Consider the following 15,470-nt stretch of genomic DNA (forward strand, 5'->3'; position numbering starts at 1 on the left):
GTCAGAGCACCCCAAGAATAGTCCCCCGGCCACTGGCCACGTGGATGTGAAAGAAGCAGGTGTCCTTGGGAATGGCAGAATTGCCTCAGCCGGGGTCCAGCACAGAGGGTACATGAACATCCATGAGATGGAGGAGGGCACGAGTGTGCTGGGGGGGGTTACTGTGCACACGGGTGTCCCATCCCACGGGACTTAGTTATTCGTGGGGGCGAAGGGGGTCAATCCTGGAAAAGATGGGCGAGAGAGAGAAAGGACACAAGCAGACGGTTGCCAGTCAAGTGTCAGCTTTATCGAGCTTCAGTGTTTCTTTTAAAGCACGGTTCTGGCAGGGCGGGGGAGAGGGGCGAGAAAAGGGAAGTAGTTGTGGAAAAATACCAAGGCCCTTGGTGGGAGGTCCCCAAGATTGAGAAGGTGGGGTAAAGGGTCACAAGGCCCAAAGATAACATCTGCTGTCATAGATGTGTCCCGAAGCAAACAGTTTCGGGAACAATGGGTCTTAAGAAACTATGGCCTGCTGACGTTGGTGCTTATCTGGCAGGCCAGGCCCTCAGGGAGGGTCCCAGGGCTCTGCTCCCAACATTTCCTCCCTTTTTATCTCTTTAAATGAGGGGACCCTTTAGGATTCTCAATGAGCATAAAAAAGGCATTTTGGAAGAGCCAATTTGTATAGCCTACTTGGGGTTATCCACACAAGCAAGTTTTGGAGGCCGCGTTCCCCAAAGCAGGACGTCACCACCACTGTCGACAGTCTATGCCACTTCTGGTGCAATGGGACAAAACCCTCAGAGTGCTAGGGCCATAGACAGTGCATATCAACAAGTGCGGCAGGCACAAGTCCTCATTATGATTAGGGGCACAAACGGGGTCTGAGCCTGGTGGAAGGCAATGCTTGGCTGTTACCCGTCATTGGAGCAACCTCCTCTTATTGCGAGGCTGTCCTGTCTTAGGTGGGCGAAGACTGACTTGCACACAACCGTCACTGACTTACCAGACCGCGCAGTTTGTGAAACTGTAACACATTAACCCTCCTCAGAAAGAATGAGGGCTAACCCCGAGTTGAGCTACAAGACATTTGTTAAATATGTTTGAATTGATTTTAACAAAATTGGTCAGCCAATTGTGAGAATCGTAAAAGTCCAGATCTAGCTGGGAGAGCGGCCCCAGAACTTCCATCTTGGGCCAGGGGATATTAGGGTGGAGAAATCTAGGGGGCGGGAAGCTGGGACATCAGGTGGAAGCTCTACGGCAGATTCTTCTTCCCCAGCCAGGCGATGGTAGTGGACTCCAACGGGCTTGATTGCGGAGCTTACCTGGTTCTTAACAAAGTTTGTGAGACGATTAAAGGCCCAAGGGCCAAAAGAGAGGAGCAAGAATAGACCCATGAGGGGGCCCAAGAGACTGGGAAGGAGGGTGGAAAGCCACGGAGAGGTGGCGAACCAATTTTGATACCAGGATTCTTGTTGTTCTCCAGCCTGTTTGCGTTCTTCTAGGCTCTTTTTGACCTTATCTAAGCTGTTTTGTACCAATCCGGTCTTATCAGAATAAAAACAGCATTCCTCTTTAAGGGCAGCACAAAGGCCTCCCTCTTTTAGAAAAACTAAGTCAAGGCCTTGCCGGTTTTGAAGAACTACTTCGGAAAGGGAAGCCACAGAATCTTTAAGATTTTGAACTCCCTCTCGGAGCTCACTCAAGTCTTTGTCAATAGTCGATTGGAGCTGGGAGAAATGTTGTTGAGAGGTGACCATAGAGGCAATACCAGTTCCAGCTCCTGCGGCACTCAAACCCAGAAGTACCGTAAGGGTAACAGCAGTTAGGGGCTCTCTTTTTTTTTTTATAGGTATGCCATTATCATAGAAAGATAAAAAACTATCGGGGTCATGGACAAAAAATCGGGGAAGAATAACAACAACAACACAATAGTCTTTACTATCTATAAAAGTCTTATTAATTATATAGGTAGTAAGTCCCGTGGCGCAAGCAAGGTAAGTATTATTTGGGGCTTTTGTATATGAAAATGTTTGATTGATAACAACTGTCTGATTACAGACCGATTGTAATGGTCGCAGAGGGAGCATGTTGGGCCCAACAAGGCAGTAGCCGAATCCTGAGACCAAACTAAGGGTAAGGCCTCCCTCAGGGGGGCCTGCCAAAGTAAGCCAGCAGTGTCATTGGTGGGGACAGGGCCACTCATCATGGCTATCCCCTCATAGAATGGTGGAGTAGGAGAAAAACAGATCCAACATTCATCATAGGCAGGGTTACTGGTGTTATGAATTGCCTCTAGAGAGGCATTTACTAAGGAAACGATAAGATCTGTGGAGCTCATGTGTCCCTTAGGGAGAGTAGGCTGAAAAGGGGTCGGTCCGGAAAGGGATGATAAAGTAGGACCGAAGGTAGCTGGACTAGGAGCAACGGGAGGCCTTGGTTGAAGGGCGAGGTTGGGACCTTATGGCGGCAGAAGCTCTATTGGGAATATTTTGAAGCATTTTAATCTTAAAAGTAAGTCCGATATCCTTTCCTGATATATATAACCGAAGACCCCACTCATAACCTCTACCGGTCCAGGTTTGTTTTTTGCCCTCTCCTGTAAAGGAGATTACAGGGGGATTGCACCATCCTTTCATAGTTGTATGGGCAGCATTACACTGTTGTTTTAATAGGTCCGGGATGTGATTGGGGGTCACACCGGGGTAGCGGTTTTTTCTTTTAAGAGTTATGTAGTCCCAGCTGGAGGAAGGTTGCCAATAGGTATCCCCAGTGGTCTCACACCCCCAGGAGGCACAGAAATAATCGTCAGCCCATCCACATTTATGATTAAGACCCTTGTTTCTATGATTTCCTGGGCAAATATAGATTCCCAACTGGCCATGTAAGTCAGCTCTTTCAATATCATTGCGGCAGCCGGGAACTATAGGACAGCGTGCCTGTAACTGAGGGGCGGGTGATCCCGGACGGTAAAGGACCTCTGCCGTTCCCCAATCGGGGTGAGCCCCAAGGGCAAGGGCGCAGAGATCAACCTCCAGGTTAGGCCAATGTGGTGAGGCTCCGGTGTAAGAACTGGAGTTAACTATATCTCCAGCCTGATTATTAATAATCCAGGTATAATTATAAATTTGATAAGGGGAAGGGACACTTACCACCAGCCGGGCTACAAGCAGAGGCGCGAAGATAACAAGGAGGCCAAGCATTTTCTGTAATTAAGCACAATTAGAATTTTCCTCAGGGGTTTCCCTGGGAGGATTTACCAACTTTACTAATCTCTCGGGAAGCCATCTGGCACTCTGTTCCTTGGAGTCATATATGCAGGCATGTCCTTTACCCCATATTAATACAGGATCGGGACCAGACCATTTATAAGTCAATGGGTCTTTCCACATAGCCTGCGCATAGGTGTCGGATGTTGAAGGGTGCCAGAATCTATCAGCTGCAGTTTTACCATGCTTATCAAGGGTGAGGAAATTTAAAACAAACAAGGCATGATTTAAGAGGGTTTTATGATTTCCTGTTTCAAATCACTCTCCTCTGAGGGGTCTAATTGGTCAGGGCCTTCTTTGGGAAAAATGGGGAAAGCTAGGGAATTAACAGTAATAACGGGGGGATAATTATTATCTTTATCTCAACCTCTTTCTCTAAGGTCCTCGAGAGGGCAGGCTCCAACCTGATCCCACTTTTTGGCATATCTCTGGCCCATCAATAGCAAACCATGGACAAATGTCCGACACAAAAACAAAGAACTTAATTAAATCCTTTTTCTTTTAACCCATATCCCTCTCTCCCTGAGAGAAGCCTTTAAATCCTTTACAAAAGCGGCTTCTTTAGACAAAGAATGGCCCATCTTTATGGGACAGAAATGTAAAATAGAAACTCACCAGGCGTTGCCGCTCCTCGGGTGCTGAAGCGGGAGCCTCAGAAACTGCCTTGATCAAGGTCTTTACTCCGGGGGTCCGTCCGACTTGACCCGTACTTCGAGCCCCACGTTGGGCGCCACTCTGCGGGACCTAGTTATTCGTGGGGGCGAAGGGGGTCAATCCTGGAAAAGATGGGCGAGAGAGAGAAAGGACACAAGCTGACGGTTGCCGGTCAAGTGTCAGCTTTATTGAGCTTCAGTGTTTCTTTTAAAGCACGGTTCTGGCAGGGCGGGGGAGAGGGGCGAGAAAAGGGAAGTAGTAGTGGAAAAATACCAAGGCCCTTGGTGGGAGGTCCCCAAGATTGAGAAGATGGGGTAAAGGGTCACAAGGCCCAAAGATAACATCTGCTGTCATAGATGTGTCCCGAAGCAAACAGTCTTAAGAAACTATGGCCTGCTGACGTCGGTGCTTGTCCGGCAGGCCAGGCCCTCAGGGAGGGTCCCAGGGCTCAGCTCCCAACACACGGGCTCATTACATCCATTGTACACATGCACACTGTTGCAGCCTAGCATTTTCTGCCATGCGGCCTGGGTTACCAGCGTGTGCTGTCTCTCCCAGGCTCACGGTGGTGACTTCGGTGAATCCAGTCAGAAATGAGTGTGTGGCAGGCAGCGTGTGTGGGTCCGGACCCAGGACGTGACTGGGCTCCTAGAAGCTGCTTCAGTTGAAGTTGCTCAGTAACCAGAGAAGGAAAGACTAGAGCCAGACACCAGTCTAGGACCAGCCGGAGTTCTCGCCAGCCCTGGCTCTGTGTGGTGGAGCAGGTGGGCTGTTCCAGAGAAGGTGGGGGTGGCCAGGCAACTGAGGGCTGCTCTTCCCTCCTGCTCCCCAAAAACTTAGCATTTGAACATTAAAAGGAGGAGGAGGAAGGAGAAGAAGAGAGAGAGTGAGCAAGCAAGTTGGACAGTGGTGGCCCATTCCTTTAATCCCAATACTTGGGAAGCAAAGTCAGGTGGATCTTTGTAAGCTCAAGACCAGCCTGGTCTATAGAGAGAATTGTAGAGTAATCAGGTCTACACGAAGAAACCCTGTCTCAAAAAACAAAAATTAAAAAAAAAAAAAAGAGGAAAGAAAAAATTAGCGAATGTAGAAGGAATTTCAGGGAAGTATTTTCTTGTCTCAGAGCTCAGAGAAGGGGTTCTGGTGGGTTCTGTGTATTTTGGCAGCACTGGGGACTGAACCTAGAGCTTTGTACATGTGAAAAAGGTGCTCTAACACTGAACTGCATTCCTCGGTGAGAAGGGGGCTTTATAAGTCTAAATGAAATGAAAAGAGCCAGTTATGGTGGCATGCACTCTAGAGTCTGAGGCAGGGGGGTTACAAGTTCAAAGCCAGCCTGGGCTACATAGTGAGACCCTTTCCCTAAGAATAAGAATAATAAAATGATGATGGCAAGAACAAAGCAGGGTCCATTCTTGGACCCATTCTGCATGTTTGTGTACCAAAGATGTGCCACAGAGCTGAAGGGCCAGGTACAGCCTGGGCTGTCACAGTGCAGGTAGGGGAGTCACAGCCACACACCATTTCTGCAGCTTCTGTGGAAAAAGACACAGAGCGTGGGAGCAGACCCGGCTGCCCCGGAGGTGGACGAATGTGCACATTCACAGACAGAGGGTGTTGGACTCCCAACACCCCCTTCCTGATGGCTGCCCGCTTCCTCCCAGGGTTCAGCGTGGACTGGTGGGCGCTGGGAGTCCTCATGTTTGAGATGATGGCTGGGCGTTCCCCCTTTGACATCATCACGGACAACCCTGACATGAACACTGAAGACTACCTTTTCCAAGGTTGGTAGTCCACCCTGTATCCCTCCCGCGTCTGCATGTCCTTTTCTTCCCTTCTCAAAGGTGAGGGTGAGGCCATTGCCCAGGCTGGTGCCTTAGCACCAGTGCAAGCGCATAGGGAACCACTCCTCTGGCGGAGAATGTGAATGGAGGTGGCCATGGTCTAGCTCAGCCTGGGTCACCTAGAGCGAGAATGCCCTGAACCAGCCAGCACCCACTTCCATCTACTCGGGGCACTTCCTGTAGCCCCAGGCAGGTGCACCCTTGGCCCTGGTCAGAGTTAATGGCCGTTGATATGCCCCTCAGGGCTATCCCTCAGCACCCCCAGGTGACCGCTGTCCAGAGGCCTCCACATGCAAGAGGACCTGTTAACACGTGGTTGTGTGATGTGTGCAACTGTACCCCACCAGGGGGCGCCAGAAGGCCCAGCAGGCTTCTGGAACAGGAAGGGGATCCAGGACTACAAGTCTGAGTTCTGGCTTAGAAATGAGGTTTAAGCCAGGTATGACTCACATGGCCTTGTAATCCCAGCTACTCGAGAGGCTGGTAGAAAAGTCAGGAGTTCACAGCCAAGCTAGATGAATAGCAAGATTCTGTTTCCCACCCCCACCCCACCCCACCCCCCAAAAAAAACAAACATAAAAATGAACCAAGTTCAGGGGCTCTCTATGCTGCCAAGGACTCTTCTCACCTGGCCCCATCCTCACAGTTATCCTGGAAAAGCCAATCCGGATTCCCCGCTTCCTGTCTGTCAAGGCCTCACATGTCTTGAAAGGATTTTTAAATAAGGTATGCTCTGGCTGTGCTGACAGACACCTCTTCTGGGACCCTCCGGGGCCGAGTCACCCGTGGGATGGCGTGGGTGGACAGAGTCCTCCACTACTGGAGCTGCTTATTACCGGCTGCCAGCTGTGCTGTGGGCTGGTCATCCTTGGCACTGGGGCTCTGATCTGTGAGCTTAATTTTTACTGATTCAAAACAGTGAGAAAATGACCCATCGGGGAAGAAATCCCAACAGAGGGAAGGTCGTACCCAGAGGGACACGAGAACAGCTGGAGACAGTGCACTCCCATGGGGAGCTGGGGCATGCCCTGGGGCTGAGGGTGAGCCAGGGCTTCCGTGGGAGTCCTGACTCACCCCCTTGAACTCTGACCTCCAGGATCCCAAGGAGAGGCTGGGCTGCCGGCCGCAGACTGGGTTTTCCGACATCAAGTCCCATGCCTTCTTCCGCAGCATAGACTGGGACCTGGTAAGCCACAAGGGTCACTTGTCCTGTCCTGTGAGGTAGGCTGGTGTCACGCACGGATGGGGTCGTGGTACGTGGTGTCTGGGGGAAAGGGCATCTTCTTCAGTGTGGTGGTTGGTTTTCCAGAGCTGCCCAGACCCTGTCTGTCCCATCTGTGGGCACTGCCAGGGTAGCAAGCAAGGCTTCAAGGCACTGACTGAGCCCACTCCTGATACAAGGAGAAAAAGAAAGGTTTTAAAATAAACAATTGGAAAGTTACTGAAAGGTCACCTATAAAATGCACTCTCTTGAGGAAAAATGAAAGGTATTCCACTGAGCAACTCTGGGACACTGGGCCCGCTCTGCCCTTTTCAGCTCACACCAGCACTGTCTGCAGCCCATCCCTGAGGAAGAGGACGTTGTCACAGAGAGTCACTTCTTACTTAGTTCCTTACTTACTTCTTACTTACCTGTTTGTTTTTATTTATCTGTGTCTAGGGGTGCTGGGGGGGGAGGGGCAGGCTTCAGGGGCCACAGCACAGGAGAGGTGATGCCCCACAGCCTGTGGCCTTCTAGAGCCACGCCCTGTGATCACACACTCAGAACCTCCTGTTCTCTCCCTTTCTCGGGCCTCTATCTGTGCAGCGTTCAGAGCATTGACACTTTTAAACATGTGTTTGTGAATGTGTGTGTACACGTGGAGGCCAGAGGGTCAGTCTTGGGAGGAAATTCAGGTTCCCAGTGTTGGCTGTTCCTTGCCAACCGTCTCTCTGGCCCTTGATGCTTAAGAACCAATTTTGTGAGCTTTTAATTCCTCTTTCTTTCTCAGCATCAGAGAGAAGCAATGGGTTTACTTCTAGTCTAGATCTTCACAATGCAGCCATACATGGCCTGGCCTAGGTCAGCATTGGTACCTTCACCCGAAGGCTCACTGCCTGCCCCAGTCCTTGGAACCCTTCACCCCCACTCTGACACCAAATTACTGACCAACAAATCCCTCAGTGCAGAGAGAGTTCTACATCGTCTCTCTCAGCCCTGAGCAGGCAGGCCTCCTCTCCAGCCAATCCTACCTCACCGTGAGTGGATGGGAGGTAACTCATGTCTGATTTCAGCCCGGCTCCCTCTAGGCTGGGCGGCCCACTGGTTCTGAGCAGCAAGAGGGGCTGAGGTCTTCTGCTGCGTCATACACAGCGCAGTGCAGTTTTCAGCACACCTGGGGGCGTGGAGCCATTATCACAGAGCCTTCCCTGCTCCGCCCAGGAGATTCGTGCCGTGGGTCCTCACACCCACCGTGCCCTTCCCTTCCCTTCCCTGGCTACACTCACTCGTGTTTTGTCTTGCAACTTGACATTCCTCAGCGGCCTCGGCCAACAGGTGGCCTTGAATTCGGGAACCTTCCACTTGGTGAAGCATCTCCAAGGCTTGGTATCCACGCCTTCATGGCTTCCTGATGTTGCATTGCACAGATGAAGTGTATATTTGCCCACTCAGCCCCTGGCCGTCACTCGGTGTCCTGCCTGCTGAGGGGCTTCCTGGGACCGTGCCACTCAGCACCAGTGAGTGCAGCTTCCAGACCGGCCTGAGGTGGGAGCACAGAGGTGGCACGGTGGGCCTCGGATGCCGGGGCCGGCCTCAGCCTAGCGCTTTGAGGGAGGAGGCAAATGTAGGCAGCAAGGAGAGTTGCAGCTGTTCTCCTATGGCCGTGGAAAGACTAAATCCCAGCCCTTCCCCTAGCTGGCCCAGCACCATCGGCGAACACCGTCGGTGCAGCCACAGTGATAACCAGTGTCCGAGTTCTTGGGCCACTTAGCCATTCTTTTAAGACTTGCACACGGCCAGCCACCATGGTTCTTGCTCGGGGATTACAGGCTATGCATGCGGCCCTGCTGTCTGCTGTCTGTTTGGGGCAGGAGGAGGCAGGCTTATCCCTGGCTTCTTTTTGCTCCCCCCTGTGGGCTCGGGTTTTTAAAGAAGTGACAGGGAAACGGTAATGTGAGCCTCTGGGACAGCTGGGCCGGGCTAGGGCCTGGGACGCCTCATTTGTGAGGTGAGGCCCCTATAAGTAGCCAGACAGACTGGCAGGAACCAGCCTTCCACACCTACCTCCTCCCTCAACCAGCACTACCCCTCCGGCACATTCTGTCCTAATGTCCCCTAGGACCATCCTCCATCCTCAGTGTCATGGGGCAGAAGGAATCATGACAGGCTCAAGTAGGCCTAACAGTGGCTGGCGTCAGAGAAGGGGGTTCAGCCTGAAGGCTGGATTTCTGCTTCAGACAAGACTAGTGGAACGCTCTGAGTGACTAGAGACACGGGTGAGGCCCTCTTCTGGAAACAGACAGAGCCTTCTGCCTGCCCCAGTGGCTGGTCTGAGGACTGTCTGCTTGGCACACTGTCTCTGACAGTAACCTAAGCCTCTTCTCTCTAGCTCACAGCAGAGGCCATCCTAGAGCTTAGTGATCGGGGTTAGCCATGGGCTCCTCTGCCACTGCTGCTCCGGAGAAAGAGTAATGTCAGAAGGGATCCACGTGCCAGCCGTCTCTAGGGGCACAGGGAGGGCCTGCAGGGCCAGTCCTCCTGCCCTCCTCTGGGGTATGAGGACCGGACCATATGCTGCACTGAGCACACAGCGTCCACCATGGGCCATCCGGCGTATTCTTTGCTGCCAAGTCTCCACCAGAAGGCTTGGATATTAGCATAAAGGCCATGGGAAAGTTGTTGGACACAGTCCCGGGCAGAGATGTGACTAGTCAGTAAATTGGTTCGGAAAGAAATGGGTCCATGCGGCGGAGTCCTGGCCCCCTTAGGATGCTTGGCTAGGGCAGGTCACTTCAAGGGTCTGTCCACAGACCCTCTGTGTCTGGTGCTCCATAGGGATTTGACAGCGTGCCAGATCTGTGAGGTATGTATCTTCATAAAGGTCCCAGTCCTTGACCCGTCATGAACCGGAGAGAGCTAAAGCAGCCATCTGGGCATTGCTACCACCTGCCATCAAACCTGCAATGTTCCAGGTTGCCGGCAGGTGCCATGGCGACTGGCCACCTTGAGGAGTGAGTCAGACGGTGGCTAAAACAAGCTCCCTTGACATCAGGTCCCAGCAGTGAGAGCTGACAGGAAGCTGACAGCCTCTATTGCTGCCCCGTGTCAGGCAGTTTAAATAGGCCCCAGACCAGTGAGGCAACAGTTGAGTGGGGAAAGGCACTTGCCCTCAAGCTGACGGCCTAGAACTCTAGGATGCACACGATACAGTGAGAGAACTGTCTCGCAGAAGCTGTCCTCAGACCTCCAGACATGTGCCGGGGAGCGTGTATGCACTCATGCACATGCAGACAAATAAATGCAGTTTTGGAAGTTGAGTTAATAGGTCAAAGGCTTCTTGAAGAAAGTCTTTACTCCAGAGAGGAACAAGCAGGGCAGACCCATAAAACCTGGTTTCCCAGGCATCCAGCCAGAGAAAAAGGAAAGGGCAAGTCCAGGAGGGAAGGGACGATATAGGAGCCCAGCGGGGCACGGGGTTCCAGAGACAAACAGGTGCTGGAGGCAGTTGTGGGAACCGTGGCCAGCTGGAGTCATCAGAAACGGGTCACAACTGTTACTAGCCCCAGGCACACCTCGCTGAATAGGACCAGCACCCTGTTCCCCTCATTGCCCAGGCCCAGCCTGCAGAGCCCAGACTTCAGAAGGCAGTGGCTGCACCATTCTGACCTCTGGGCCTTTTCTTTGGCTTGGACACCAAGACTACAGATGGCCAGTGCTATCCATGTACTCTCTGCTAATCTCCCTGCCTACAGCAATGCTGAGAACTGGCTCATGTGAGCTCTGGAGTCGTTGCAGAGGCTGCCAGGCCTAGAAAGACCGTCTCCCTTCTCCCCTCTGTGCTGTATCCACCCGTGCTGCCGTCTCCATCTCACACTGTCGAAGTGACCCTCCGGCCTGCCAGGGAATACACAGCAGTAGGAAGAGACTCCGGCATCACTGTGGTATCACAGGATGCAGATGGCGAGTCTTTGCTCATACCCACATGCACACTCATTCAGGCTTGGTAACACAGCTGGTTGTGTTCTAGACAGCTAAGTGTGCCCCTAAAACTGCTGGGAACTTCTGGGGTGCAGGCGGGGCTGTGGCTGGGCCGGTTAGGACCCTGAAAGGCTGCAGGCATGGGCGCCAGGTGCCTCGTTAGAGGTGGCACCCCATCCAGGACACAAGGACAACTTCCTGGTCCTCATCTGTTACCCACTCTCAGGGCCTCTGGTAGCCGTAGACTGCACTGTGACCCTCACTCTCTCATCGAGAATCCACCCACTCTCCACCTTCATTCACTCCCCCATTCCCTTGCTCGCTCACTCGCCCTTATACACTGTACTCCTCTGTTGGACCAGCACTGTTTCTAAGAGCAGAGACACTGGCCCCTGCCACGGAGCCATCGCTAGGCGGGGAGTGTCGCGTCAGCTCCTGTGCCAGCCAGATGTGAGGTCAAGAGCAGACTCACACAGTCTCCCCAAGGCCCACGTCCGAGTCATGGGCTGCTCACAGCAGGTCTTCCCGTCGTTCTGGAACCAGTGGTCACCATTCTCCCCTGAAAGAGCTGAGTGAACACTGGACGGACGGCTGGCCACCAAATGCTCAGGAATGCCCCCCCCATAGTTACCCGGGGGGGGGGGGGGCCAGAGCCCTTGATGAGGAAGAACAGCTGTATTACATCTTTTAACTTTTTATGAGACAGTGTCTGTGTTGCCTTGGCTTCCCTGGAACCTTCTCTATACACCAGGCTGGCTTCGAACTCTGCCTCTGCCACCTGAGTGCTGGGTCTAAAGGTGTGTGCCACCACCGCCCGGCTGAACAGCTGTATTATAAATAGTTAGTCATGGAGACATGGCTCAGTGGTTTGAGCACTGGCTGTTTTTCCAGAAGGCCAGGGTTCAATTCCCAGCACTCACCAGGATACCTCACAACTGTCACAATTCCAGTTCCAGGGGATCCAACACCCTCACACAGACATGCATGCAGGCAAAACATCAGTGTGCATAAAATATAAATAAATAAGAAAGAACCTTCCATCCTGGCACACCATCCTGGCACACCACGGCCCTCTCTCTTTTTTGGAGCCCAAAGTGGTCAGAACAGTTACAACAAGAGCAGAATGCTTGGGACAAGAGGCTAGAAAGGAGGGTGGGACAAAGACTAATACTATGAATGTGAGAAGCTTATGATGAACCTGTAAGTTCAGGCATCTTGGGCTGTGTGTCCGGCTGGCCTGAACTAGCCACCTAGGCCAGGCTGGTGGTGAATTCGGAGATCCACCTCACACACCTGGATGCCTAGAGCGCAGGCAGAGGTGTTACCAAGCATGAATGGACGAGTGTGAGGCTGTGAGGGGCCTTCCTTGCCCCACACACCTTGGTGCCATGTGGCTACTGTGCATTCCCCGCAGCACTAGAGGGTCCAGCCCTGAATGATAAGGGACGAAGCGGGCACGTTGGGGGGAGGGGACGCCTGAGGGTGGCTTCTCCCAGTGCCCATCTGGTGCCATGGTGATCAGGTTCTGAGACCAAAAGCAGGAAGGAAGGAAGGAAGAAGTCGGACGAACGATTTCAGCCACTAGCAGTGGCACGAGTCCCCAGGCACGAGTCCCCAGGGCCTATACGTCCAGCACTTTTTTTTTTTAACTCAGTTGATGGGTATATTCTAGATTCTGTGTTTAAGGGGGAAATTTTGGCATTCAGGTAGCAGGCCTGTTGGAAAGCTGAGCTTCCCTTTTTATTTGTGAAGTGGGGAGCGGGGTGCGCCACACCCACCTGACCCTGCCCTGTCCATGTCCACAGCTGGAAAAGAAGCAGGCCCTGCCTCCCTTCCAGCCCCAGATCACTGACGACTATGGCCTGGACAACTTCGACACGCAGTTCACCAGCGAGCCCGTGCAGCTGACCCCAGATGACGAGTGAGTCCTGGGCGGGTGTGAGCGCTGCGGGGAAGGGCGGTGCCTGAGGGCGGGGCACCGCGGCCATTCTTCACCCGGACTGTGTTTCTAGGGACGTCATAAAGAGGATTGACCAGTCGGAGTTTGAAGGCTTTGAGTACATCAACCCACTTCTGCTGTCTGCCGAGGAGTCCGTGTGAGGCTGTGAGCATCTCTGTTGTGGACACGCCTGTGAATGACCCTGTCACTTTACCCTAACTACAGCATATGCATGCCAGGCTGGGCACTGAGGTTCCGAGCAGCCAGGGAGGGATGCTGGCCACCACGACCGCAGAGGGGCACCCGACAGGCACTCCTGGACAGAGCAGTCTCTTGCGTCCGGGCCCCGGAGGCCGCCTTTGTGCTGGAGGAATCGCTTCCTGTGCCCATGGCGGGCCCCCCAGAGGGCGAGACAGTCACACCGTTTTGAAGGTGCATATTTTCCACAGAAACAGAGCTCAATGCACTGACCCGCTCCAGGAAAAGTTAGCGTGTAATGCCCCGAGGAATAAAATGTACCGATGACGCAGACGCTTCCTCTGATGCCTTTTTTCTGAGTGGCGCCCACCTGACGTCCCAGTGCAGGCCCCCTCGTGAGGAGCAGCCGTGCTCCCTGAGCAGGCAGGGCGCGGCACGGGCACCCAGGCGCCTGCAGGGTGCACTGCAGCAGGCTGGCACAGATTCGGAACGTTTTCTAAATCCCGGTAAGTTCTGTTGTTAATATCTGACAAGAATTGTCATACCTGGTGCGGCTAGACGGAAGTCCAAGGCCGAAGTGACACCCTGGCCAGGCTGGTGGCGCTGTCCCCACCAGCCCGGGACTCTGATGAGGGAAATTGGATTATAGAGATTCTAAAACACTGCTCACCAAAGCACCAGTAAACCAAATAAATAAGTAAATAAATAAAAAGGGAAAAGAATTGAAAACGAAATCCGCACAAAATATATTTCTGAAAATACTAGCCAGTGCCTCCAAGATGTCTTGTGTTATACATTAGATTTTTGGAAAATATTTTTGTCATTAATACTCCAGATTAGAAAATTTAAAGACACGTGTGTGATGGACCCTAGCCTTAAAGTGACAGAATTCGCATAATCCCGTACTCTTCCTGAGGAAGCGTGCCGGCTTCCATACTGCTGTGCTCAGCCACCCTTCTCTTTAGATTAGTCTGGGAGGCCAGCCCAAGGCTTTCTGGAAAGAGGTCAGCTGACTCCTCAGCAGGTCAGGTGTGGCAGGAGCCATCGTTTGTGCACCTGGGTTCCAGGCAGGGGATGGAGAAGCTGCACGGAGCCCCCAGCTCCACCCAAGCCAGGCTGGCCCGTGTGGCAAACACGCTACACATCCCAACCCTGCCAGACTGAGGCCTGGAGTCTCCGTGTCGGGCAGGGTGGTGTCCAGCCTCCTGCTGTGTTTGCTGGGGGCCCTGGCAAAAATCAAAGCTGGAGACAACGAAAATCTAGAAGCGCTGTTACAGCGCCGCCCGCAGCCCTCCCCCCAACACACTCAGGTTTCTCAGCCTTTGCCATGCCGGCGCTGAACACATCAGAGCCACACCAGGTCCACCACACCCAGGTCCACGGTGCTGGGACAGAACAGGCAGCCCAGGCTTATGGGCGGCTCCGTAACTCCTGTTGAACATGGACACATTTCAACCAGCACTCCCAGTGTCCATCAGTAAGACGTGTCCCCAACAACTGGTCAAAAAAAAAAAAAAAAAAAAAAAAGCAAACAGAGCCTAAGAGCCAATTTTTGGGGCCTCCTAGGGCTAAACAGCGCAGCCTCGGGTGTCCAGGTGGCTGGAGCCCCAGTCTGAGGGCCATGCGGGCACACCCACCTCTGAGCTGAGCTGCTGAGATGAAGAGCCCACAGATGGCCCCAGAGCGAACGGGCTCCTGCCAGCTCCTTTCCTCCCTCTGTGCTCCCTAAGGACAGCAACAACTCCTTTGCCCAAAAGCACAGGAGCCCTTGATTTGACAGGAAAGGGGGTGTTTATCTGCATACTGCCCTATTGCCAAACAACTTGCTGGCCACTGGTTCAGCTGCTCATGTACAAATGTGTGGATAACATTGTGCCCACCAGAAGGGGAGATTTTATATACACTACCTTGTTTTATAAATTAAAGAAAGTGAAGGATGTACTGAAATGTGACTTGGGGTGGGAGGGAAAATACCCTAACGTCTGCAAACAGCTCTGGCAGGATAGTGTGTGTCTTTCAAAATGGTTCGAAAACACTGGTGACCTCATGATTGTAAAGCAGTGAGCATAACCACGTGGTTTTGTACAATTGATCAGTGGAGCCCGTCGCCGGCCGGCGTCCCTTCTGTGGGTGATGGTCTCACCCTCCACGGCCAAGGTCGTTCATATTCTTGCACACCCATTAAAGACTTTGATGAAAATGCCCTTTCTGTCGTTATTTGTCTTCACAGTGGGTGTCTGGGGAAAGCAAGGGGGGGTTGTTCCATTTTCCTGAGCCCCTTCCTAGAATACATTTAGGCTCAAACACGGAACAGGACAAGAGCCCACCTACCTGCCTCACCGTCCCTGTGAGCGCCTCACAGCTGAGACACGCCCTCTTCCTCCTGCCATGACACTGCGCTG

General features: G+C 52.8%; 1 protein-coding gene across 5 annotated transcripts in view; it reads left to right on the plus strand.

The window, feature by feature from the left end:
* Positions 1-15,270, plus strand: part of Prkcz (protein kinase C zeta) — a 98,372-nt gene extending 83,102 nt beyond the window's left edge. For 4 of the 5 annotated variants that reach the window (XM_021655516.2, XM_060378919.1, XM_060378920.1 and 1 more), the window contains 5 exons: positions 5,573-5,692; positions 6,399-6,478; positions 6,849-6,938; positions 12,737-12,852; positions 12,944-15,270. In XM_021655516.2, coding sequence (XP_021511191.1) covers positions 5,573-5,692; positions 6,399-6,478; positions 6,849-6,938; positions 12,737-12,852; positions 12,944-13,031 — 494 coding nt within the window. In that variant the 3' untranslated portion in view covers positions 13,032-15,270. Of the gene's footprint in view, positions 1-5,572; positions 5,693-6,398; positions 6,479-6,848; positions 6,974-12,736; positions 12,853-12,943 lie in introns of all 5 variants that reach the window. The other variant, XM_060378918.1, reaches the window with a different exon arrangement.
* The last annotated feature ends 200 nt before the right edge of the window (positions 15,271-15,470 follow it).

Source organism: Meriones unguiculatus, chromosome 3, assembly GCF_030254825.1.
Source record: "Meriones unguiculatus strain TT.TT164.6M chromosome 3, Bangor_MerUng_6.1, whole genome shotgun sequence".
Classification (NCBI taxonomy): Eukaryota; Metazoa; Chordata; class Mammalia; order Rodentia; family Muridae; genus Meriones; species Meriones unguiculatus.